This window comes from Oncorhynchus kisutch, linkage group LG6 (assembly GCF_002021735.2).
Source record: "Oncorhynchus kisutch isolate 150728-3 linkage group LG6, Okis_V2, whole genome shotgun sequence".
Lineage (NCBI taxonomy): Eukaryota > Metazoa > Chordata > Actinopteri > Salmoniformes > Salmonidae > Oncorhynchus > Oncorhynchus kisutch.
Genome location: NC_034179.2, coordinates 17,104,605 through 17,128,686, shown reverse-complemented (window position 1 = coordinate 17,128,686; position 24,082 = coordinate 17,104,605). Strand labels below are relative to the sequence as shown.

At 44.4% G+C, this 24,082-nt stretch overlaps 1 protein-coding gene across 1 annotated transcript in view; it reads left to right on the top strand.

The window, feature by feature from the left end:
• adamts6 (ADAM metallopeptidase with thrombospondin type 1 motif, 6) overlaps window positions 1–24,082 on the top strand; it is a 134,941-nt gene that overhangs the window by 94,306 nt on the left and 16,553 nt on the right. The window contains exons 16-21 of the mRNA XM_031826302.1: window positions 468–601; window positions 10,417–10,540; window positions 13,588–13,668; window positions 16,594–16,757; window positions 18,360–18,498; window positions 22,997–23,126. Of these exons, the coding sequence (XP_031682162.1) occupies window positions 468–601; window positions 10,417–10,540; window positions 13,588–13,668; window positions 16,594–16,757; window positions 18,360–18,498; window positions 22,997–23,126 (772 nt within the window). The remainder of the gene's footprint in view (window positions 1–467; window positions 602–10,416; window positions 10,541–13,587; window positions 13,669–16,593; window positions 16,758–18,359; window positions 18,499–22,996; window positions 23,127–24,082) is intronic.

Below are 24,082 nucleotides of genomic sequence, written 5' to 3'. Positions count from 1 at the left end.
ATTTTACTGTAGATAGATGAATTCCTACTGATGTCACTCATCATGGATGATGTTATAGAACCTGTTATAATTTGTGTGGGAACCTGTAATCCTTCTGGCTGAACCTTAGTTTTCTGTCTGGGCCCTCTACTTCCTGTTTGTGGGTGTTGGCCCAGGTTACTGTCTCTGTGACAAATGTCTCTAATGACACTAAGTTTGTGGTCAGTGTGGCTCAGTCAGTAAAACATGGTGCCTACAAAGCCAAGGGTTGTGGTTTGATTCTCCCTGGTGCCACCCATATGTAAAATGTATGCAAGACTATAAGTTATTTTGGTTAAAAGCGTCTGCTAAATGGCATATATTATATATTCCGTTTTTGCTGAACTCTCTCTACTGTATTTATAACTAAGTGTACATGACTTGTCACCTGCCCTGTGGAAGTGGGTCCACTACGTTTGACCTTGTGACCTCTGCCCTGTGTGCTCCAGGTGGTGTGAAGCCGTGTGCTCTGAACTGTCTGGCGGAGGGATATAACTTCTACACTGAGCGCTCCCCGGCCGTCATCGATGGAACACGCTGCCAGGCCGACTCAATGGACATCTGCATCAATGGAGAGTGCAAGGTGAGAGAGAGACAGTGGGAGTAAGAGAGAGAGAGACAGAGACAGACAGAGAGAGAAAGGAATAGAAAGGGTGTCTATCTATCTGTCTGTCTGCGTGTCTTGAGTGTTGTAAGTGTTCTTGTAACGTAGTGGTGGTCACATCAAGGTTCAATGACTGTACATTTTTCCAAATAAGAGCGTCTGCTTAAAGTACACTCGTAGAAAAAAGGGTTCAAAAAGGGTTCTTCGGCTATCTCTATAGGATCACCCCTTCTGTTTCCATGTAGAACCCTCTGTTTAAAGGGTTATACATGGAACCTTAAAAATGTTCTTCAAGGAGACACGGCTTTCAGCCAATCCTCCTATGGGGACACGGCTTTCAGCCAATCCTCCTATGGGGACACGGCTTTCAGCCAATCCTCCTATGGGGACACGGCTTTCAGCCAATCCTCCTATGGGGACACGGATTTCAGCCAATCCTCCTATGGGGACACGGCTTTCAGCCAATCCTCCTATGGGGACACAGCTTTCAGCCAATCCTCCTATGGGGACACAGCTTTCAGCCAATCCTCCTATGGGGACATGGCTTTCAGCCAATCCTCCTATGGGGACACGGCTTTCAGCCAATCCTCCTATGGGGACACGGCTTTCAGCCAATCCTCCTATGGGGACACGGCTTTCAGCCAATCCTCCTATGGGGACACGGCTTTCAGCCAATCCTCCTATGGGGACACGGCTTTCAGCCAATCCTCCTATGGGGACACGGCTTTCAGCCAATCCTCCTATGGGGACACGGCTTTCAGCCAATCCTCCTATGGGGACACGGCTTTCAGCCAATCCTCCTATGGGGACACGGCTTTCAGCCAATCCTCCTATGGGGACACGGCTTTCAGCCAATCCTCCTATGGGGACATGGCTTTCAGCCAATCCTCCTATGGGGACACGGCTTTCAGCCAATCCTCCTATGGGGACACGGCTTTCAGCCAATCCTCCTATGGGGACACGGCTTTCAGCCAATCCTCCTATGGGGACACGGCTTTCAGCCAATCCTCCTATGGGGACACGGCTTTCAGCCAATCTTCCTATGGGGACAGCCGAAGATCCCTTTTAGGTTGTAGCATATTTTTCCCCTTCTGGTTCCCACACTTTGTGCTGTGAGTCACTCCAGTCAACAAGACAAAGATCAACCAGACCCACGCTGCTTCCAGACAGGATCCAGCCAGTGTGACCCTAAATAAGACAGCCTGTGGCCCAGAGCCCACCAGTGGGTACTGACTAACCCATAGGAGAAGCACTCTACCATGGACATGACCGTATTACATTATAACCAACAAGCTAATAAAATAGATGACTGTAACATAATGTAATGGAAGTGTCCATGAGGCTTTCCTGACCAGGAAACCTGACCCTCTGACTCAGTTTGTAGTCACAGTGTTTGTGTTGATTAGATTCACTGGACATCTGCATCAATGGAGAGGGCAAGGTGAGAGAGAGAGAGAGAGAGAGAGAGAGAGAGAGAGATAGGAGTTATCTGAAAATCGCTGTTTATTACTGAGATCTGGGACCTAATGTTGTCTTTGTTCCGTGTGTGTACACTGTACAGAACAATGAGTTAGGGTTTTTGTGTATGTGTGTTTGTGTGTGTGTGCCTGTGTGTGTGTGTGTGTGTGTGTTGGAGGTTTCTTCCTGCAGAGTACTGGGACACATTTATTCCTAGTCACAGTCCAAGGTATTTTTTATTTCAGCAGCAGTTGGTCTTATGGAGTATCTGACACGGTGTGATAAACCTCTGGAACAACGTCTGCTTGGAGGCTGCTCAGAAATGCTCAATATAATGTGTATAGGCCTACACACGTGTTGGGAGAAAGACATAGGGGGAGAGAGAACAATTAGAAAATGAAAGTAAGAAGAACGTGATAGGGATAGAGCAGAGAAATGGAGAGATTGAGAAGGAGAGAGAGAACAGACAGAGCAGAGAAATGGAGAGATTGAGAAGGAGAGAGAACAGACAGAGCAGAGAAATGGAGAGATTGAGAAGGAGAGAGAGAACAGACAGAGCAGAGAAATGGAGAGATTGAGAAGGAGAGAGAGAACAGACAGAGCAGAGAAATGGAGAGATTGAGAAGGAGAGAGAGAACAGACAGAGCAGAGAAATGGAGAGATTGAGAAGGAGAGAGAACAGACAGAGCAGAGAAATGGAGAGATTGAGAAGGAGAGAGAGAACAGACAGAGCAGAGAAATGGAGAGATTGAGAAGGAGAGAGAGAACAGACAGAGCAGAGAAATGGAGAGATTGAGAAGGAGAGAGAGAACAGACAGAGCAGAGAAATGGAGAGATTGAGAAGGAGAGAGAACAGACAGAGCAGAGAAATTGAGAGATTGAGAAGGAGAGAGAACAGACAGAGCAGAGAAATGGAGAGATTGAGAAGGAGAGAGAGAACAGACAGAGCAGAGAAATGGAGAGATTGAGAAGGAGAGAGAGAACAGGTAGAGCAGAGAATGTTACACATCCGCCACGCTGATCCTCAACACGGGGCCCCTCCAGGACCTCTATACCAGGCTGTGTCAGAGGAAGGCCCTAGAAATTGTCAAAGACTCCAGACACCCTAGTCATAGACTGTTCTCTCTGCTACTGCACGGCAAGCGGTATCGGAGCGCCAAGTCTAGGTCCAAGAGGCTTCTTAACAGCTTCTACCGCCAAGCCATAAGACTGCTGAACAGCAAATCAAATGGCTACTCAGACTATTTGCATTGTCACCCCCCCTTTGTTTTTACCCCCCCCTCTGTTATGCTGCTGCTACTCTCTGTTTATTATCTATGCATAGTCACTTTAACTCTCCCTACAGTACATGTACATATTACCTCAATTACCTCAACTAACTGGTGCCCCCTGATAGCCTCGCTCCTGTTATTTTACTGCTGCTCTTTAATTATTTTAAATTGTAATTTTTTTCTTATCTATTTTTTACTTAACACTTATTTTTCTTAAAACTACATTATTGATTAAGGGCTTGTAAGTAAGTATTTCACTGTTGTATTCGACGCATGTGACAAATAAAACTCTAGTTGAGTCTAGTTGATAGGTAATCAACTAGCTGGGCTGCTCCCCGGACCCTGTATGTAGGGACTTGTACAATACTTGAACATGACTATTGAACTTGACATTTGTGTCTGTCTTTATTATTTAATCTGATATATCATACAGAAACATGGTATCAGCTCGAAAACCTCAACGTTTGTTATTTTTGTAGCTAAGTACATTATAGGCGCAGTTAGGTTCCATATGTGAACGCACGCCGTAGTCTACTGCTAATGTTAGTCACACCACTGATCAAATTGTTGTTAGCTGGCTGTCTGGCTAGCATCACCACCTACCTCGATGGCTGAAGGCAAAGAGATCTCCTTTTTCATCGCTATGGCAGCAAACATTCCGCTACCAAAACCCGTGGTTCTCACAGGGGACTGGAATAATACTTGGGACAACTTCAGGGATGAATTCGAGGACTATGCGCTAGTGACTGGTCTACATGAAAAACCCAACGAGGTCCAAGCGGCAACTCTGAGGAGCTTAGTGGGCAGTGAATGCAGGCACATCTGCCGGCACAATCTCACCCACGCAACACAACAACAGGGTGATGCAAAGGCCATAATGGATGCATTGGGGAATTAGTTTTTGGAAGCTGCAAACAGGAAGAGGGTGAGTCAGTACACAACTTTGTAACCCGTTTGAGAGAAAGATCCGCTACTTGAAAGATGAATTCATTTGTGACAAAATAGTATTGGGAATTGCAAATGAGGACACACGCCGGTGTCTACTAAGAGAGAGAAGCTTAACATTAGTAAATGCTAGAGGTTGACCGATTAATCGTAATGGCCGATTAATTAGGGCCCGATTTCAGGTTTTCATAACAATCGGTAATCTGCATTTTTGGACACCGATTGTGGCCGATTACATTGCAATCCACGAGCAGATTGCGTGGCAGGCTGAACACTTGTTACGCGAGTGCAGCAAGGAGCCAAGGTAAGGTGCTAGCTAGCATTAAACTTCTCTTATAAAAAACAATCAATCTTAACATAATCACTAGATGGTATTGATGATATTACTAGTTTAACTAGCTTGTCCTGCGTTGCAAATAATCGATGTGGTGCCTGTTAATGTATCATCGAATTACAGCCTACTTCGCCAAATGGGTGACTTAACAAGCGCATTCGCGAAAAAAGCACTGTCGTTGCACCAATGTGTACCTAACCATAAACATCAATGTCTTTTTTAAAATCAATACACAAATATATATTTTTAAACTGGCATATTTAGTTAATATTGCCTGCTAACATGAATTTCTTTTAACTAGGGAAATTGTGTCACTTCTCTTGCGTTCTGTGCAACAGAGTCAGGGTATATGCAGCAGTTTGGGCCACCTGGCTCGTTGCGAACTGTGTGAAGACCATTTCTTCCTAACAAAGACAGCCAACTTCGCCAAACGGCGGATGATTTAACAAAAGCGCATTTGCGAAAAAAGCACAACCGTTGCACGAATGTATCTAACCATAAACATCAATGCCTTTCTTAAAATCAATACACAGAAGCATATATTTTTAAACCTGCATATTTAGTGAAAATAAATTAATGTTAGCAGGCAATATTAACTCGGTAAATTGTGTCACTTCTCTTGCGTTCATTGCACGCAGAATCAGGGTATATGCAACAGTTTGGGCCGCCTGGCTCGTTGCAAACTAATTTGCCAGAATTGTACATAATTATGACATAACATTGAAAGTTGTGCAATGTAACAGCAATATTTAGACTCATGGATGCCACCCGTTAGATAAAATACAGAACGGTTCCGTATTTCACTGAAAGAATAAACATTTTGTTTTCGAAATTGTAGTTTCCGGATTTGACCATATTAATGACCAAAGGCTCGTATTTCTGGTTGTTATTATATTATAATTAAGTCTATGATTTGATAGCGCTGTCTGACTGAGCGGTGGTAGGCAGCAGCAGGCTCGTAAGCATTCATTCAAACAGCACTTTCCTGCGTTTGCCAGCAGCTCTTCGCAATGCTTCAAGCGTGTTTATGACTTCAAGCCTATCAACTCCTGAGATTAGGCTGGCAATACTAAAGTGCCTATTAGAACATTGAATAGTCAAAGATATATGAAATACAAATGGTATAGAGAGAAATAGTCCTATAATAACTACAACCTAAAACTTCTTACCTGGGAATATTGAAGACTCATGTTAAAAGGAACCACTAGCTTTCCTATGTTCTCATGTTCTGAGCAAGGAACTTAAACGTTCGATTTTTTACATGGCACATATTGCACTTTTACTTTCTTCTCCATCACTTTTTTGCATTATTTAAACCAAATTGAACATGTTTCATTATTTATTTGAGACTAAATTGATTTTATTTATGTATTATATTAAGTTAAAATATGTGTTCATTGTTCATTCAGTATTGTTGTAATTGTCATCATTACAAATATATATATAAAATATCGGCTTTTTTTGGTTCTCCAATAATCTGTATCTGTATCGGCGTTGACAAATCACAATCGGTCGACTTCTAGTAAATTCCATTGAAATGTGCCGCCCTGCCGAAGTCGTCACTGACATGAGAATGAGAGCAATATAAATGGAAACCCCACACACTGACGCTGAGACTGTTCACGCTGTTGCCAGGCAAACATTCAGACAAAACCAATCAAGGCAGAGTAATTCACCACGAATGGCAAACACAGATAGCCCCATAGCATGCAAATACTGTGGAAATGCACGCGCAAGACGCAAAGACCACTGCTCTGCCTATGGAAAGCCATGCAGAGCTTGTGGAACTAATAATCACTTTGCAAAAGTGTGTCTCAAAGGCAAAAGAAGCGTGAGTGAGGGCAAGAGTCACTGTGTTGATGATGTCACTCAATGTTCAGAACAGTGAAAGTGACATTTACATGTATGAATCCATTGGGGTTGTACACTCAAGAGGGAAGAAATTGTTTGTGACACTACGATAACACAACAAGCTGCAAAAAGTCAACTGGATTCCGGTGCTACGTGCAACGTAATCAATCTGGCACCTGACACACATCTCTTGCCCAGCGATACTAGACTAAAGTTGTACTCAGGAGAGCTAATGAGCTCTATGGGCATCTTTGAAACTGAATGTGTTATTCGGGGACACAAATACAAGCTGGAGTTTGAAATCGTGAAAAGCAGTCAACATCCTCTCCTCTGAGGCTATACATGTGAACGCCTGGAACTGATGCAGTTCCCCGTACCAAATGACCTGCACATTGTGGAGCATGTCCAGCATGGATCCCCCTCCAAAGAACAACTACTCAGCAGATATGACGATGTATTCAACAGACCTGTTGAATCAGTACCTGCAGGGGTACATTTTGAATTGGATGACAGTGTCACTCCAGTCTAGCGTGCTTCTCGTAATGTGCCCATTGCAATGAAAGTGGCTGTGAAGGCCTAGCTGACAAGTATGAGGGCGATGGCCACATGACATCTGTGACTGAACCAACTGACTGGATCAGCAATATGGTCATAGTGAAAAAACCAGAGAAGCTGAGAGTCTGCATCGACCCAAAGCATCTGAACCAAGAACTGAAACGTTTCCACTACATCATGCTGACACTGGAGGATGTCCTCTACAAGCTTCCCAAGATGCATTCCTGCAATGTAAATTGGATGAAGAAAGCAGCTTCAGGACTACATTCTGAACCCCCTGGGGTCGGAAATGCTGACTCAAGCACCCATTTGGTGTCTCCGGGAAATGCTGACTCAAGCACCCCTTTGGTGTCTCCGAGGCGCCTGAGGTAGACCAACACAAGCAGCACGAGTTACTGGCTGGGCTCAAGGACATTGACCCTATTGCTGATGATGTCCTGATTGTAGGTTGCGGTGACACAGACAAAGAAGTAGTATGCAACCACGATGTGAAGCTCCTGGCACTGATGGAGCATTGCCGATCAGTTAAGCTGTGCCTTGGCCTGAAGAAGCTGCAGCTCAAGGTGAAATACGTCCACTTCCATGGTCACATTCTCTCAGCCATAGGCCTGAAGCCAGACCCAGACAAACTCAGAGCGATCCTCGACACGCCAAACCCGTCTGATGCAAAAGGAGTGCAGCGTCTCATCGGCATACCTATCAGCAGTCTGCTGGTGGACAGCTATCCAAACACGAGGCCACAGTGCAAGAGATTCAATCTCTGGCTTCATCCATGCCTGTGTTGTGCTACTACAACGTTACGAAGCCTGTCACAATCCAGAGCGACTCCAGGCAATGTGGACTAGGATGCTGCCTTAGGCAGGAAGGCCAGCCCATTGCATTTGCCTCGAGAGCGCTCAGCCCCACCAAACAAAACTATGCACAAATTGAGAAAGAGTGCCTCAGCATGGTCTATTCTCCTGCCAGTGATTCCATCACGACTTGAAACTGACCACAAACCACTCATTGCCATATTCAGTAAACCTCTCCTCAACGAGCCCAAGATGCTTCAAAGCATGCTCCTGACTCTGCAAAAGCCAGGACCAGAGATGTACATCAGCGACACACTGAGCAGGGCAACAGCACAATGTACAGGCAGAGGCACTGTCTATCAGCGGCAGGCCATCTGTTTGCTACAGCAGGAACAACAAGATGTTCAACAGATCAATCAGGCAGACTACTTGAACATCACAGATCACCGCCTAGCCCAGATCAGACAACACACTGACAAGGCCGAACACCTGCAGTCACTGAAGTCCATGGTTCTCACAGGTTGGCCATACTGAAGGAGGACACACCTTTCACAGCGAGAGAATAATGGACCTTTCGAGACGGGATCAGCATGCAAAATGGCATCTTGTTCAGAGATCAGAAGATCATTATCTCCAAATCACTACGTAAAGAGATGTTTACCCGCATACACTCCAGTCACATTGGAGGCGCTATCACCAGGCACGCAAAACATTATACTGGACAAACATGCAAGCAGAAATGAAAGACTTTGTCAGCAGCTGTACCACGTGCAACGAGTACGCTCATGAACAGCAAAAGGAAACCATGATGTCAGATGGCCCACAAGGGCCTGGCATATCGTCAACATGGACTTATTCAGCCACAGGCGAAAGGACTGTCTTCTCATCGTTGATCACTACTCTGACTTTTGGAGAATTAAACTGATCCCTGACTTGTCTGCAGAGACGGTCATAAAGCGCTGCAAGGCGCAGTTTGCAAGGCAAGGTCAGCCTGACAAGGTAATCACGGACAATGGCCCACAATTCACTGCACAGTTCAAGTGTTTCGCCTCAGAATGGGAGTTTGACCACGTGACCTCCTCTTCAAGGCACCCATAAGCAAATGGCAAGGCAGAGTCAGCTGTCAAGATTGCAAGAAACCTGTTACACAGGGCCTTGCATGGCAACAACGACCACTGATATAAACCTGTTACGCAGGGCCTTGCATAATAGCAACGACCCCTGATAGAAACATGTTATGCAGGGCCTTGCGTGACAGAAATGACCCCTTGAAAGGACAGTAGCCCAGCACAATGCCTTCTGTCCTGACGTCTGAAGACAACCATCCCTGTAGCCAACAAGCTCCTTGAGCCCTGAGTCATGGTTGGCGTCACGGACAAACTACGTCACAGAAAGCAGCTCGCTAAGTGCTTCTACGACCGGACTGCTTGAGACCTACCAGAGCTGGAGGTGAAATGATAAGGATGAAACCGCTGTCGGGAGACCACTCAGGATTTTGTAGCCCGGGCACGTGCCTACAGAGAGTAGCACCACATTATTACCTGCTGGATGTTGGTGGCTCCCTCTAACGTTGTAGCAGGTGGATCTGCGCGTAGCAGAGCAGACAAGCCAGAACACACCATACTCTCACCTAGATGAGCTGGATCACAGTCCAGGCCTAAAGGCAAGGGGTGCAGAATTGAGACATGAGCCAACTGAGGGTGAGGCTTCTACCTCACCAGGCTCACCAGCTCGTGACCCTTGACCTACCCCTGTCAGAGACCATACTTACTCACAGGTGGTTCGGCTGTGGAAGCCACCGGACAGACTTACTCTGGAAGGAAGTGACTGTGTTAACCTGTCCAATGTTACATAAAACAATAGTTTTAAGAAAAGAGGAAGACGACAACTGAAGTAAAAAGAAAATGTAATTAATTTTAATTTGTTATGATTTGAGTGTTAAAAACGTAATGTTATGCTGTTATGTTTGCACTTTCTATTGAAAAGGATGATGTTACGGAGTCTAGTTGATAGGTAATCAACTAGCTGGGCTGCTCCCCGGACCCTGTATGTAGGGACTTGTACAATACTTGAACATGACTATTGAACTTGACATTTGTGTCTGTCTTTATTATTTAATCTGATATATCATACAGAAACAGAGACAGACAGAGAGGGAGAGAGAAAGAGACAAAGAGTGATTCTGAGGGATGTCTGTGAGAATGTATTTCTCTCTCCTGTTGTTAAGGTGACACCCATAATTCCCCCATCACATTTTTGAGACTCAATTATCTTAAAACAGAGTGTGTAAAATGCTGAAATACCTACTTTACTGTAACTCTCTAAAGAGATTGGCTATATGTCCGTCTGACCTTCTCATCCTACTGTAATTCTACTGTTGGTAGTACCCAGGTACTATCCAATCATGAGTCAGCATTTTCATTTACGTAAAACTGCTGCTCCATGCAGCCTCCACAGACATAAAGTCATTTCTTTAGCACTTGTCTTTATTACTATGATATTATTATGGTATTATTAAACAGTATTATTATAGTATACTGTAAGTTGTACTTAATGTAATATAACATGGTACCATGTCTCCTCTCTCAGCACGTAGGCTGTGACAACATCCTGAGCTCAGATGCCAAGGAGGACCGCTGTCGGGTGTGTGGAGGGGACGGCAGCACCTGTGAGGCCACAGAGGGACTGTTCAATGACTCTCTGCCCAGAGGAGGTAAGCCCCAGGCTGGGGACAGAACCTGATAGGGCTCCTTACTTCAGGTGTGCAAATGTTTAAGTTCCATACAAAGAAAAAGGGAGTGTATTGTGTAAAGAAGAGAAGCGTAGAGAAGATAAGAAGAGTGTATAGTGTACAGAAGACAGGAGTAGAGAAGAAGAGTGTATAGTGTACAGAAGACAGGAGTAGAGAAGAAGAGTGTATAGTGTATAGAAGACAGGAGTAGAGAAGAATAGTGTATATTGTACAGAAGACAGGAGTAGAGAAGAAGAGTGTATAGTGTACAGAAGACAGGTGTAGAGAAGAAGAGTGTATAGTGTACAGAAGACAGGAGTAGAGAAGAAGAGTGTATATTGTACAGAAGACAGGAGTAGAGAAGAATAGTTTATAGTGTACAGAAGACAGGAGTAGAGAAGAAGAGTGTATAGTGTACAGAAGACAGTAGTAGAGAAGAGAAGAAGTGTTTATAGTGGAGAGAATATAGGAGTAGAGAAGAGAAGAGTTTATAGTGTAGAGAAGACAAGTGTATAGAGAAGAGTAAATTATGTTTCTGAGAGTGTCCACTACTCTGTGCGAACTGAAAGCTGCCAAACACTACACATTTGTAATCACTTTCCGGGAGACACATCCCCATGCTGAAAAGCAAGGTGAAAACTATTTTTGGCAGAGCAGCCCTGTCCAAGGGCCAACAGAGCAATGTAGCCAAAACACTTAATTTTTCATGGAAATCTTTCCCCCCTTTGTCACCCAATGTTAGAACATATGTTTTTGGGAGTTGAGAAACATGTTGTCAAAACATAAATGGAAGAATAATATATTCACATTAACTACATCATCCAATGAAGAACTCAGAGTGGAGATATGGCTTCATCCTGGCACTGGGTCCTAGACTAGTTGAGATATGGCTTCATCCTGCCACTGTGTCATAGACTAGTTGAGATATGGCTTCATCCTGGCACTGGGTCCTAGACTAGTGGAGATATGGCTTCATTCTGGCTCCAGGTCCAAGACCAGTGGAGATTTGGCTTCATTCTGGCTTTGGGTTCAAGACTAGTGAAGATATGGCTTCCCGCTCTGCCCTCAGACAAACCATCAAACATGCAAAGCGTCAATACAGGACTAAGATTGAATCCTACTACACCGGCTTTGACGCTTGTCAGATGTGGCAGGGCTTGCAAACTTTTACGGACTACAAAGGGAAACCCAGCCGCGAGCTGCATAGTGAAGCAAACCAACCAGATGAGCTAAATGCCTTTTATGCTCGCTTCGAGACAAGCAACACTGAAGCATGCATGAGAGCACCAGCTGTTCCGGACAACTCCATAGCCTACGTGAGCAAGACCTTTAAACAGTTCAACATTCACAAGGCTATACGGATTATCAGGACGTATACTCAGAGCATGCGCGGACCAACTGGCAAGTGTCTTCACTGACATCTTCAACCTCTCCTTGACCGAGTCTGTAATGTGTCAAGCGGACCACCATAGTCCAAGAAAGCGAAGGTAACCTGCCTAAATGACTACCGCCCCTAGCCCTCACGTTGGTAGTCATGAAGTACTTTGAAAGGCTGGTCATGGCTCACATCAACACCATCATCCCGGAAACCTTAGACCCACTCCAATTTGCATACCGCCCCAACAGATCCACAGATGACGCAATCTCAATTGCACTCCACACTGCCCTTTCCCACCTGGACAAAAGGAACACCTATGTGAGAATGCTATTCATTGACTACAGCTTAGCGTTCAACACCATAGTACCCTCAAAGCTCCTCACTAAGCTAAGGACCCTGAGACTAAACACCTCCCTCTGCAACTGGATCCTGGACTTCCTGAAGGGCAGCCCCCAGGTGGTAAGGGTAGGCACCAACACATCTGTGCGCTGATCCTCAACACAGGTCCCCTCAGGGGTGCATGCTTAGTCCTCTCCTGTACTCCCTGTTCATCCACGATTGCGTGAGCAAGCATGACTCCAACACCATCATTAAGTTTGCTGATAATGATGAGACAGCCTATAAGGAGGAGGTCAGAGACCTGGCAGTGTGATGCCAGGACAACAACCTCTCCCTCAACGTGAGCAAGACAAAGGAGCTGATCGTGAACTACAGGAAGAGGAGGGCCGAACCTGCCCCCATTCACATTGACGGGGCTGTAGTGGAGGTGGTCGAAAGGTGTCCACATCACCAACAAACTGTCATGGTCCAAACACACCAAGACAGTCATGAAGAGGACACAACAACAGTCAGGAGACGAATTGAAAAGAAAAGATTTGGCATGGGTCCCCAGATCCTTAAAAAGTTCTACAGCTGCACCATCGATAGCATACTGACCGGTTGCATCCCCGCCTGGTATGGCAACTGCTCGGCATCCGACCGTAATGCACTACAGAGGGTAGTGCGTAGGGCCCGGTACATCACTGGGACCAAGCTTCCTGCCATCCATGACCTCTAAACTAGGCGGTGTCAGAGGAAGGCTCAAAAAATTGTCAAAGACTCCAGTCACCCAAGTCATAGACTGTTCTCTCTGCTTCCGGTACGGCAAGCAGTACCGGAGCACCAAGTCTAGGTCCATAAGGCTCCTTAACAGATTCTACCACCAAGCTATAAGACTTCTGAACAATTAATCAAATGGTCACCTGGACTATTTGCATTGACCCTCCCCCTTTGTTTTTACACTGCTGCTACTCGCTGTTTATTATCTATGCATAGTCACTTCACCCCTACCTACATGTACAAATGACCTTGACTAACCGTACCCGCACATTGATTCTGTACCGGTATCCCCTGTATATGGCCTCGTTATTGTTATTTTATTGTGTTACTTTTTTATTTTATTTTTACTTTAGTTTATATAGTACATATTTTCTTAAATACATTTTTTGAACTGCATTGTTGCTTAAGGGCTCGTAAGTAAGCATTTGTAAGGTAAGGTTGTTGTATTCAGGGCATGCAACAAATACAATTTGATTTGATTTGATTTTAGATAGACAAAACACGTTTTCCTTCTATGCTGCGTCTGTAATGGTTTTGTCCCCTTCTCTTCCAGGCTACATGGAGGCTGTTCAGATACCAAGGGGGTCAGTCCACATAGAAATCAAAGAAATTGCCATGTCCAAAAACTACATCGGTAAGGGATCTCATTCATACACTATAAAATGAAACCAACAAGAAAAGTGACCATCTTCATTATAAGAAATAAGATTATTTCATTATTTTGATGACCCTTTATTTCTTATCATTCTATCCCTCTGTGAATGTTAAGAGTCATTATGGCCTGTCCTTAACTCCACACAACTTTTGAACAGTAATGGAAAGCAGTGTGAAATCAACCTGTATAATATTAGCAGTTTGGTTCTGTTCTTTGTTTAAAGATTCAGTCTTCCTCATCCCTTAGTGCTTTCTCAGTCTAGAGCAGAGCAGACGATGCCATGAAGTAGTTTTAACTCCCACTAAATGATTAGCTTCAACATTATTAAGACTATTCCGTGCATGTCCAGAGGTAGTCTTGGCGTTAGTCTCTCCGTCTTAGTTCCAGACTAAACAGAAAAACAATCAAACAAGGGGACTTAATATAGTGTTGTTGTCTGATCTGACATTAACTAGAGACAGAGCCGTGTGACAGAGTGGTGAAGTTTACTGCTGAGGGTGTTGATGGAGGGCTGAAGTCAGGCTTTGAAACGTCAGGCGTCATTAGAGTTACAGACATGTGGTGACAGCCCTGTGGTGACAGCTCTGTGGTGACAGCTTTGTAGTGACAGCTCTGTGGTGACAGCCCTGTTGTGACAGCCTTGTGGTGACAGCTCTGTGGTGACAGCCTTGTGGTGACAGCTCTGTGGTGACAGCCTTGTCGTGACAGCCCTGTGGTGACAGCTCTGTGGTGACAGCCCTGCTGTGACAGCTCTGTGGTGACAGCCATGTGGTGACAGCCATGTGGTGACATCTCTCATGGATTCAAGTGGATGATGTATATAAACATATAAAAGTTGTTGTTTAAGTTTAACGATTGTCACCGTGTCCTAGTGTGTAGACTGCACTCTCTATTTCCCTTCCAAGTAATGTGTGAGAGCTGACCATTTTTGCAGTAAAATGGACTGAGAGCTGACCATTTTTGCAGTAAAATGGACTGAGAGCTGACCATTTTTGCAGTAAAGATGGACTGAGAGCTGAACATTATAGCAGTAAAGATGGACTGAGAGCTGACCATTTTTGCAGTAAAGATGGACTGAGAGCTGACCATTTTTGCAGTAAAGATGGACTGAGAGCTGACCATTTTTGCAGTAAAAATGGACTGAGAGCTGACCATTTTTGCAGTAAAATGGACTGAGAGCTGACCATTTTTGCAGTAAAGATGGACTGAGAGCTGAACATTATAGCAGTAAAGATGGACTGAGAGCTGACCATTTTTGCAGTAAAGATGGACTGAGAGCTGACCATTTTGCAGTAAAAATGGACTGAGAGCTGACCATTTTTGCAGTAAAATGGACTGAGAGCTGACCATTTTTGCAGTAAAGATGGACTGAGAGCTGAACATTATAGCAGTAAAGATGGACTGAGAGCTGACCATTTTTGCAGTAAAGATGGACTGAGAGCTGAACATTATAGCAGTAAAGATGGACTGAGAGCTGACTCTTTTAACAGTAAAGATGGACTGAGAGCTGACTGTTTTAACAGTAAAGATGGACTGAGAGCTGACCATTTTAACAGTAAAGATGGACTGAGAGCTGACCGTTTTAACAGTAAAGATGGACTGAGAGCTGACCATTTTAGCAGTAAAGATAGACTGAGAGTTGACCATTTTTAGCAGTAAAGATGGACTGAGAGCTGAACATTAAAGCAGTAAAGATGGACTGAGAGCTGACTGTTTTAACAGTAAAGATGGACTGAGAGCTGAACATTATAGCAGTAAAGATGGACTGAGAGCTGACCATTTTAACAGTAAAGATGGACTGAGAGCTGAACATTATAGCAGTAAAGATGGACTGAGAGCTGACTGTTTTAACAGTAAAGATGGACTGAGAGCTGACCATTATAGTAGTAAAGATGGACTGAGAGCTGACCGTTTTAACAATAAAGATGGACTGAGACCTGACCATTTGAGCAGTAAAGATGGACTGAGAGCTGAACATTATAGTAGTAAAGATAGACTGACAGCTGAACATTATAGTAGTAAAGATGGACTGAGAGCTGACCGTTTTAACAGTAAAGATGGACTGAGAGCTGACCGTTTTAACAGTAAAGATGGACTGAGAGCTGAACATTATTGTAGTAAAGATGGACTGAGAGCTGACCGTTTTTCTGTGTAGATGAGGTGGCAGTAAAGAATGAACTCTAAGTTATCCCCCTAAACAGGAGGAGTAAAATAAATATTGTTGTAATAAAGTGCGTAAATGCTGTGAAGTGCACATGGAGAGAGAGAGAGAGAACAGACAACAGACAACAGAGTGGTTGGATCGTTTCTCCCCATTCAACCCAGAGAAAGTGGATATTTTGAGATGTGTTGTGCTTGGAGACGATTCCATTGTTTTGACGACATGCAGGAATGGTATTCATGGGATTCTTCCAGGCTTTCACCTGAAGAGTGTGTGTGTGTGTGCTTTTTCCATTTCCCTCTGAAAGGTGAGAGTGTGTGTGTGTGTGTTTGTGTGTGTGTGTGTGTGTGTGTGTGTGTGTGTGTGTGTGTGTGTGTGTGTGTGTGTGTGTGTGTGTGTGTGTGTGTGTGTGTGTGTGTGTGTGTGTGTGTGTGTGTGTGTGTGTGTATGTGTGTGTGTGAAAGTTGCCAATGACATTAGGGGAGCTCCAGGATGAAGATGATGATGATTGATGGCGATGACATCACACCAAAACATTACCACAACCTGTTGTCTTGGCTACCATTCCTGGGCAGTCTCTTGCTCAATACTCTTATCAGCATTTTAACAGGCTGCTTATATAGCTGTAGGGGGTTCAGTGAACTCCGCTCAACCCTGCCTATGAGCTGAAGACTTGTCTTAGCTCCCCCAGCAAAATGATTCTACCTGGGGCTTCTATGTGTTCTATCTGTACCCATCTGTAGCGCTGAAGTCGGAGGGAGATGACTACTACATAAACGGAGCGTGGACCATCGACTGGCCCAGAAAGTTTCATATCGCAGGCACGGCGTTTCACTACAAGAGACCCCTTGACGAACCCGAGTCAATAGAGGCCCTGGGAGCCACCACGGAAATCCTAGTCGTCATGGTAACCACGCTTTGCTGTTTTGTTGTGTGTCAGGTAAACAATGTGGGAGGGCTTTGCCTTTCTGGCACAGAAAGATGATCAAACTCAGAAGTGCTTTTTCAGGCATCTTTCAGCCTACCGGGAGTCTTTAGTCTATTTGGGAAGTTGGAGATGGGGGTTTTCCATGGAAAAGGGAATTTCACAAAGACAACCTTCAGATGTTACCCACCTATAGAGAAACGGGCCATTGTTGTTTGTACTGTCTAGAGAGATTGTCAGTTTGAATTCACATAAAGCCCAACAGCTGCTCCTAGCAAACCTTAGCTGACCTCCAGACCAGTAAGACCATGGTAGTTTGGGGTTAACAGCTATATATATATATATACACACAGCAATATATATACAACAATGTGCAATGTGGATATTGAAAAAGCCATTTCTGGCTAAATTCAAATGCACATGGGCATGTGTTTTGGTGTGTGTGTGTGTGTGTGTGTGTGCGTGTGTGTGTGTGTGTGTGTGTGTGGTGTGTGTGTGTGTGTGCGCATGTGTGTGTGTGTCTATGTGGGTGTGGGTGTAATGGAATGTGTGAGTATCTGAGTGTGTGCATGTGCATGATAGTGTGTGTGTGTGTGTGTGTGTGTATTGTGTGTATGTGTTACGTGTGTTGTGTGTGTTGTGTATGTTGTGTGTGGTGTGTGTTGTGTGTGCTGTGGTGTGTGTGTGTGTTGTGTGTGCTGTGTATGTTGTGTGTGCTGTGTGGTGTGTGTGTTGTGTGTGCTGTGGTGTGTGTGTGTTGTGTGTGCTGTGTGTGGTGTGTGCTGTGGTGTGTGTGTGTGTTGTGTGTGCTGTGGTGTGTGTGTGTGTTGTGTGTGCTGTGTATGTTGTGTGTGCTGTGTGTGGTGTGTGTGTGTGTGTGTTGTGTGTGTGTGGTGTGTGTTGTGTGTGCTGTGGTGTGTGTGTGTTGTGTGTGCTGTGTATGTTGTGTGTGCTGTGTGTGGTGTGTGTGTGTTGTGTGTGTGTGTTGTGTGTGTGTGTGTTGTGTGTGTTGTGTATGTTGTGTGTGCTGTGTGTGGTGTGTGTTGTGTGTGCTGTGGTGTGTGTGTGTTGTGTGTGCTGTGTGTGTTTCTCTAAGCCGTCCCACTCATTGGCACTCAGGACCACAGTGGCTTTTCCCTGGACATGAAATACCAGACCCCACAGCTTCACTGGAATAGGGCTGGGGTTAAGCCGGTTAGGGTTAGGAATAGACAGAGCTTTCCATCCCACCACAGGCCATTCCTTTGTGGCAACTGAAAGCTGTGCAGAATTCTGGTCCCTTTCTGCATCACATACACTAACATAAACACAGTGCCGCCACTGCCCATTGGATAACATTTGAGTCTCTGCTTCAGTATAGCAGAGAAACAGCAAATAACTCTTTAGTGGGGACATTTTCTGTGGATTAAGGTTTAGGTCAATTCCATTTGAGTTGTTTGATTTCAGTTTTTTCTAATTTTATTTAACCTTTATTTTGACAGGGAAGTCATGACATGAAATGATGCCCTTGAAATGATTTCATATGGAACTGAAACCAATGCTATAAATGCATGTAATCAAATAATGTCTTCGTCTCACCTCCAGGTTCTTCTCCAGGAGCAGAACACGGGGATCCGTTATAAGTTCAACGTTCCCATCCAGAGGACAGGAAGTGGAGACAATGAGGTGGGCTTCTCCTGGAACCATCTGGCCTGGTCCGACTGCTCCGCCACCTGCGCTGGAGGTAGGCACTGCACCAACCACATGCTGATGTACCCTGGGTGTACAAAACATTAGGAACACCTGCTCATTTCCATGACTGACCAGGTGAATCCAGGTGAAAGCTACGATCCCTTAAGCGTTAAATCCACTTCAATCAGTATAGATGAAGGGGAGGAGACAGGATAAAGAAGGATTTTTTAAGCCTTGAGACAATAGAGACATGGATTGTGTATGTGTGTCATTCAGACAAAAGATGTAAGTGCGTTTGAACGGGGTATGGTAGTAGGTGCCAGGCACAACACTTGAGTCAAGAACAGCAACGCTGCTGGGGTTTTCATGCTCAACCGTTTGTATCAAGGTATGCTCTACCATCCAGCCAATTTGATACAACTGTGGGAAGCATTGGAGTCGACATGGGCCAGCATCCCTGTGGAACGCGTTCGGCACCTTGTAGAGCCCATGCTCTGACTAATTGAGGCTGTTCTGAAGGCAAGGGGGGGGGGGGGGGGCGCACCTCACATAGTCAATTGTCTATCAGTTACAGAGGTACCATACTCTGGAATAATTATCTTTAGATTGCGAAAACCTCATCCCTCAATAACTTCAAGTGAAGTCTGGGGGTCAACCTGATGAATCAAACTACCAATAATCTCCTCCATGTAGCCTAACTCTCACACTTACACATAATCAAACATGGTTTTCTTGTATACTGAGTATATCATTGGGCTTCCAACCTCACCTGCACACTGTTTTTACCAGTTATTTATCTCTACTGTTTTGTCTTTCACTTCTTTTGTTTGGTGCGAATAAATAAAAGCTAAAAGCTAAAAGCCAATGTTTGGTATACTCAGTGAATGTATCTGTCCTGGGTCCTGTTCAGTAGCCACCAAACAGGGTAAATCATTTTGAAACTGGGAGGTACTTGAGGTACTACTTCAATAAAGAAGTGGATTTCTGTGTTCTATTGCAAAACAGTTTGGCTACGCTCATCATTGTGCCTACTGAACACATCACTGGAAATATGGAGACTCTGGGGATCATTAGGTGTCAGACGTCTATTTAGGTGTCAGACGTCTATTGCTTATTAGTTAGAGCGTTGGGCCAGTAACCTAAAGGTTGCTGGATCGAATCTCCGAACTGACAAGGTAAAAATGTGTTGTTCTGCCCCTGAGCAAGGCAGTTAACCCACTGTTCCCCGGGCTCCGATGACATGGATGTTGATTAAGACAGGCCCTTGCACCTCTCTGATTCAGAGAAGACACATTTCAGTTGAGGGCATTCAGTTGTACCACTGACTAGGTATCCCCCTTTCCCTATTAACGTTGGGAGCAATTTCCAAACGCATGAAGGTACCACGTTCATCTGTACAAACAATAGTACGCAAGTATAAACATCAGTAAGGAAGTTAAAGCTTGATCGCAAATGGGTCTTCCAAATGGACAATGATCCCAAGCATACTTCCAAAGTTGTGGCAAAATGGCTTAAGAACAACAAAGTCAAGGTATTGGAGTGGCCATCACAATGCCCTGACCTCAATCCTATAGAGAATTTGTGGGCAGAACTGAAAAAGCGTGTGCGAGCAAGGAGGCCTACAAACCTGACTCAGTTACAGCAGCTCTGTCAGGAAGAATGGGCCAAAATTCACCCAACTTATTGTGGGTAGCTTGTGGAAGGCTACCCGAAGCGTTTGACCCAAGTTAAACAATTTAAAGGCAATGCTACCAAATACTAATTGAGTGTATGTAAACTTCTGACCCACTGGGAATGTGATGAAATAAATAAAAGCTGAAATAAATATTTCTCTCTACTATTATTCTGACATTTCACATTCTTCAAATAAAGTGGTGATCCTAACTGACCTAAAACAGGGAATTTTTACTAGGATTAAATGTCAGGAATTGTGACGAACTGAGTTGAAATGTATTTAACTAAGGTGTATGTACATTTCCGACTTCAACTGTAACTCTAATTTCCTCCATGGGTGCTGTACTACTATGGCTGATGCTGTAAAACAACACATTTCACCTGCGGTGTATGTGACAATACAACATATGTTATTTTTCTTTAGAATATGGTTACAGGCTGGGGCTGTTTTTCACTTATTTATTATTGAATTATTTTCCATTTCAATTTCTTCCCATTTGGTAGTTACAGTCTTGTCTCATCGCTGCAACCCCCGTATGGGCTCGGTTGAGGCAAAGGTCGAGAGCCATGCGTCCCCCGAAACACGACCCTGCCAGCTTCTTGACACACTGCTCGCTTAACCTGGAAGCCAGCCGCACCAATGTGTCGGAGGAAACACCATACAACTGGCGACCGGAGTCAGCTTGCAGGCGCCCAGCCCATCACAAGGTGTGACGGACGGCACTGGCACTGGGCCAAACTCATGGGTTTCCCGGTCACGGCCACCTGTGACACAGCCTGGGATCAAACCTGGGGCTGTAGTGACGCCTCAAGCACTGCAATGCAGGGCCTTACTTAGACCACTGCTCCACTCGGGAGGCCATTTATTGTTTTCTTTTAAATAATAGTGTCTTTCTCCAACATGAGATACATTGTGTCTTTCCAATCCTGACCAACCAATACTTCTGGAAATAGTGGAGAATAATTTGGGGCTAACCCAGTATGATACTTTGACATGGGTGTGTAGGATCATAACGTTATTGCTTTCTAAATGGAGATTTAGCTTTTAAGAAAAAATGAATATGTGTTTTACATATTTAAGCCAAGCACAAGAATATGGTGTAATTTCTATGAATGAGCTGCTTTGAGTGTCTTCTGGTTAACCAGGGCTAGCAAGCATACAGTCTGACATGCCAGAGATACAGTGGCTGTGGTGAGAGAGAGACAAGCCAAACACACAGATGCCTGCTTCTCCAAAACCCTTGTCCTACTGCATACTGAAACCTCCGAACTCTGAAACCACAGTGAAATGTCCACCACTGCCTCAATGACTAAACCAAATCATTTTACCCCCAAAAGCAATGGGCTTTTATGAAAAAATAAATACTGTTCCTCTCAAGAATGTTCCTCTAAATACCTGCAATATTCTAGCAACAAAATAAACAAAAACAAACGTTTTTAAAAAATATAGTTTTTGAGAAAGGAGATCTATGCTGGACCAAAGCAAAGAGCTCTAGATGCCATGTAGATGTGTATACCTTTGTATTGTAATGTAGATGTGTATACCTTTGTATTGTCATGTAGATGTGTATACCTTTGTATTGTAATGTAGATGTGTATACCTTTGTATTGTCATGTAGACGTGTATACCTTTGTATTGTCATGTAGATGTGTATACCTTTGTATTGTAATGTAGATGTGTATACCTTTGTATTGTCATGTAGATGTGTATACCTTTGTATTGTAATGTAGATGTGTATATCTTTGTATTGTCATGTAGATGTGTATACCTTTGTATTGTAATGTAGATGACATTCTGGGGTTTAGGACTTCTACAAAGCAACATTTTATACCGTATCAAACTCAACACAACAGATCCTTACACTTTGGATGTGGGCCTTGATTCATATAGCCGGTGAATTTAGCTGACACCCTTAATCAGAAAGTTTCATTGAATGCATTGCTGTGCTAATACAAGCTCTTCTGACATCCATCCTGGCCACTTCAGTTTCCCTACCCTCTCCAAGCATGATTCTCTACCACCAATCCATATGTCAGCTGTACTATTGGTGTTTGTCCCACTATGTATGCACTATGTCCCACAAGTACACACGCTCACAGACAGACACTCAGGCAAGCAGGCAGACTCACACTCTCTCTCTGTCACCATACACACACATGCACATCTTGTTACAACGGTCAGACCAGTATGGTGTAGGGTATGTCCCATTAGACTCCATAGAGAGGCCACACACACCCACATGCACACACGCGCACTCGCACACACACACACACACACACACACACACACACACACACACACACACACACACACACACACACACACACACACACACACACACACACACACACACACACACACACACACACACACACACACAGTTGGGTGACAGCGATATGGTAGCCATCAGACCCCAGCAGCCAGAGTAAAGGGCTGCAGCTCTATAAAAGTGATTTGACAAGGTATCCTGCAAGGCACCAGGCATTTACACATCTGCTTCTACTACAGACTGAAACCATACCTTACTTCTCCACCCAAACACAGACACAGACACACAGGACACACTGCACTCTGGGTCACGTGCAGGAGAATAACACAGTGATTTCGGTATGGTATTTTCTTACATTTTCAGGAATCAGTAGTTAATCAGGGACATGGCTGTTGTGTGGATATTTACTCCTCTTCTCTGTTAGACTCTTGAGCCAAGAGGTTTACTTCTGCCATCTTTGAATGCATATGCCTATAAGCTTACGTTGCTCCAAGGTCGGGGATGTCCCAGACTACTTCTCTGTCAGGGTTCTCAGGAAGCAGTGCATCACACAGTAAGAGGGTGGATATTAACTGGGTGTTGTGTTTGTACTCCCTTGCCTGCTAGGTTCCCAGAAGCAGGGAGTGGTGTGTAAGCGTCTGGATGATAACTCTGTGGTGCAGAACAGCTACTGTGAAGCAGAAAGCAAACCTCCAGGGAACCAGAGGTCCTGCAACACTGAACTCTGCCCCCCAGAGTACGTACAGTAAGACCTTCACATCACATACAGTACTATACAGCACAGTACTGCTCAATACAGTACTATACAGCACAGTACTGCTCAACACAGTACTATACAGCACAGTACTGCTCAATACAGGACTATACAGAACAGTACTGCTCAACACAGTACTATACAGCACAGTACTGCTCAATACAGTACTATACGGGACTAAACGTCTCAACACAGTGCTATACGGGACAACACTGCTCAATACTGTACTATACAGGACAATACAGCTCAACACAGTACTATACAGGAGAATATGGCTCAACAAAACACTATACAGGACAATACGGCTCAACACAGTACTATACAGGACAATACGGCTCAACACAGTACTATACAGGACAATACGGCTCAACACAGTACTATATAGGACAATACGGCTCAAGACAGTACTATACAGGACAGTACGGCTCAAGACAGTACTATACAGGACAATACGGCTCAACACAGTACTATACAGGACAATACGGCTCAACACAGTACAGCACAGTACGGCTCAACACAGGACAATACAGCTCAATACAGTACTATACAGCACAGTACTATACAGGACAATACGGCTCAACACAGTACTAGACAGGACAATACGGCTCAACACAGTACTATACAGGACAATACGGCTCAACACAGTACTATACAGCACAGTACTATACAGGACAATACGGCTCAACACAGTACTAGACAGGACAATACGGCTCAACACAGTACTAGACAGGACAATACGGCTCAACACAGTACTATACAGCACAGTACTATACAGGACAAAACGGCTCAACACAGTACTATACAGGACAATACGGCTCAACACAGTACTAGACAGGACAATACGGCTCAACACAGTACTATACAGCACAGTACTATACAGCACAGTACTATACAGGACAAAACGGCTCAACACAGTACTATACAGGACAATACGGCTC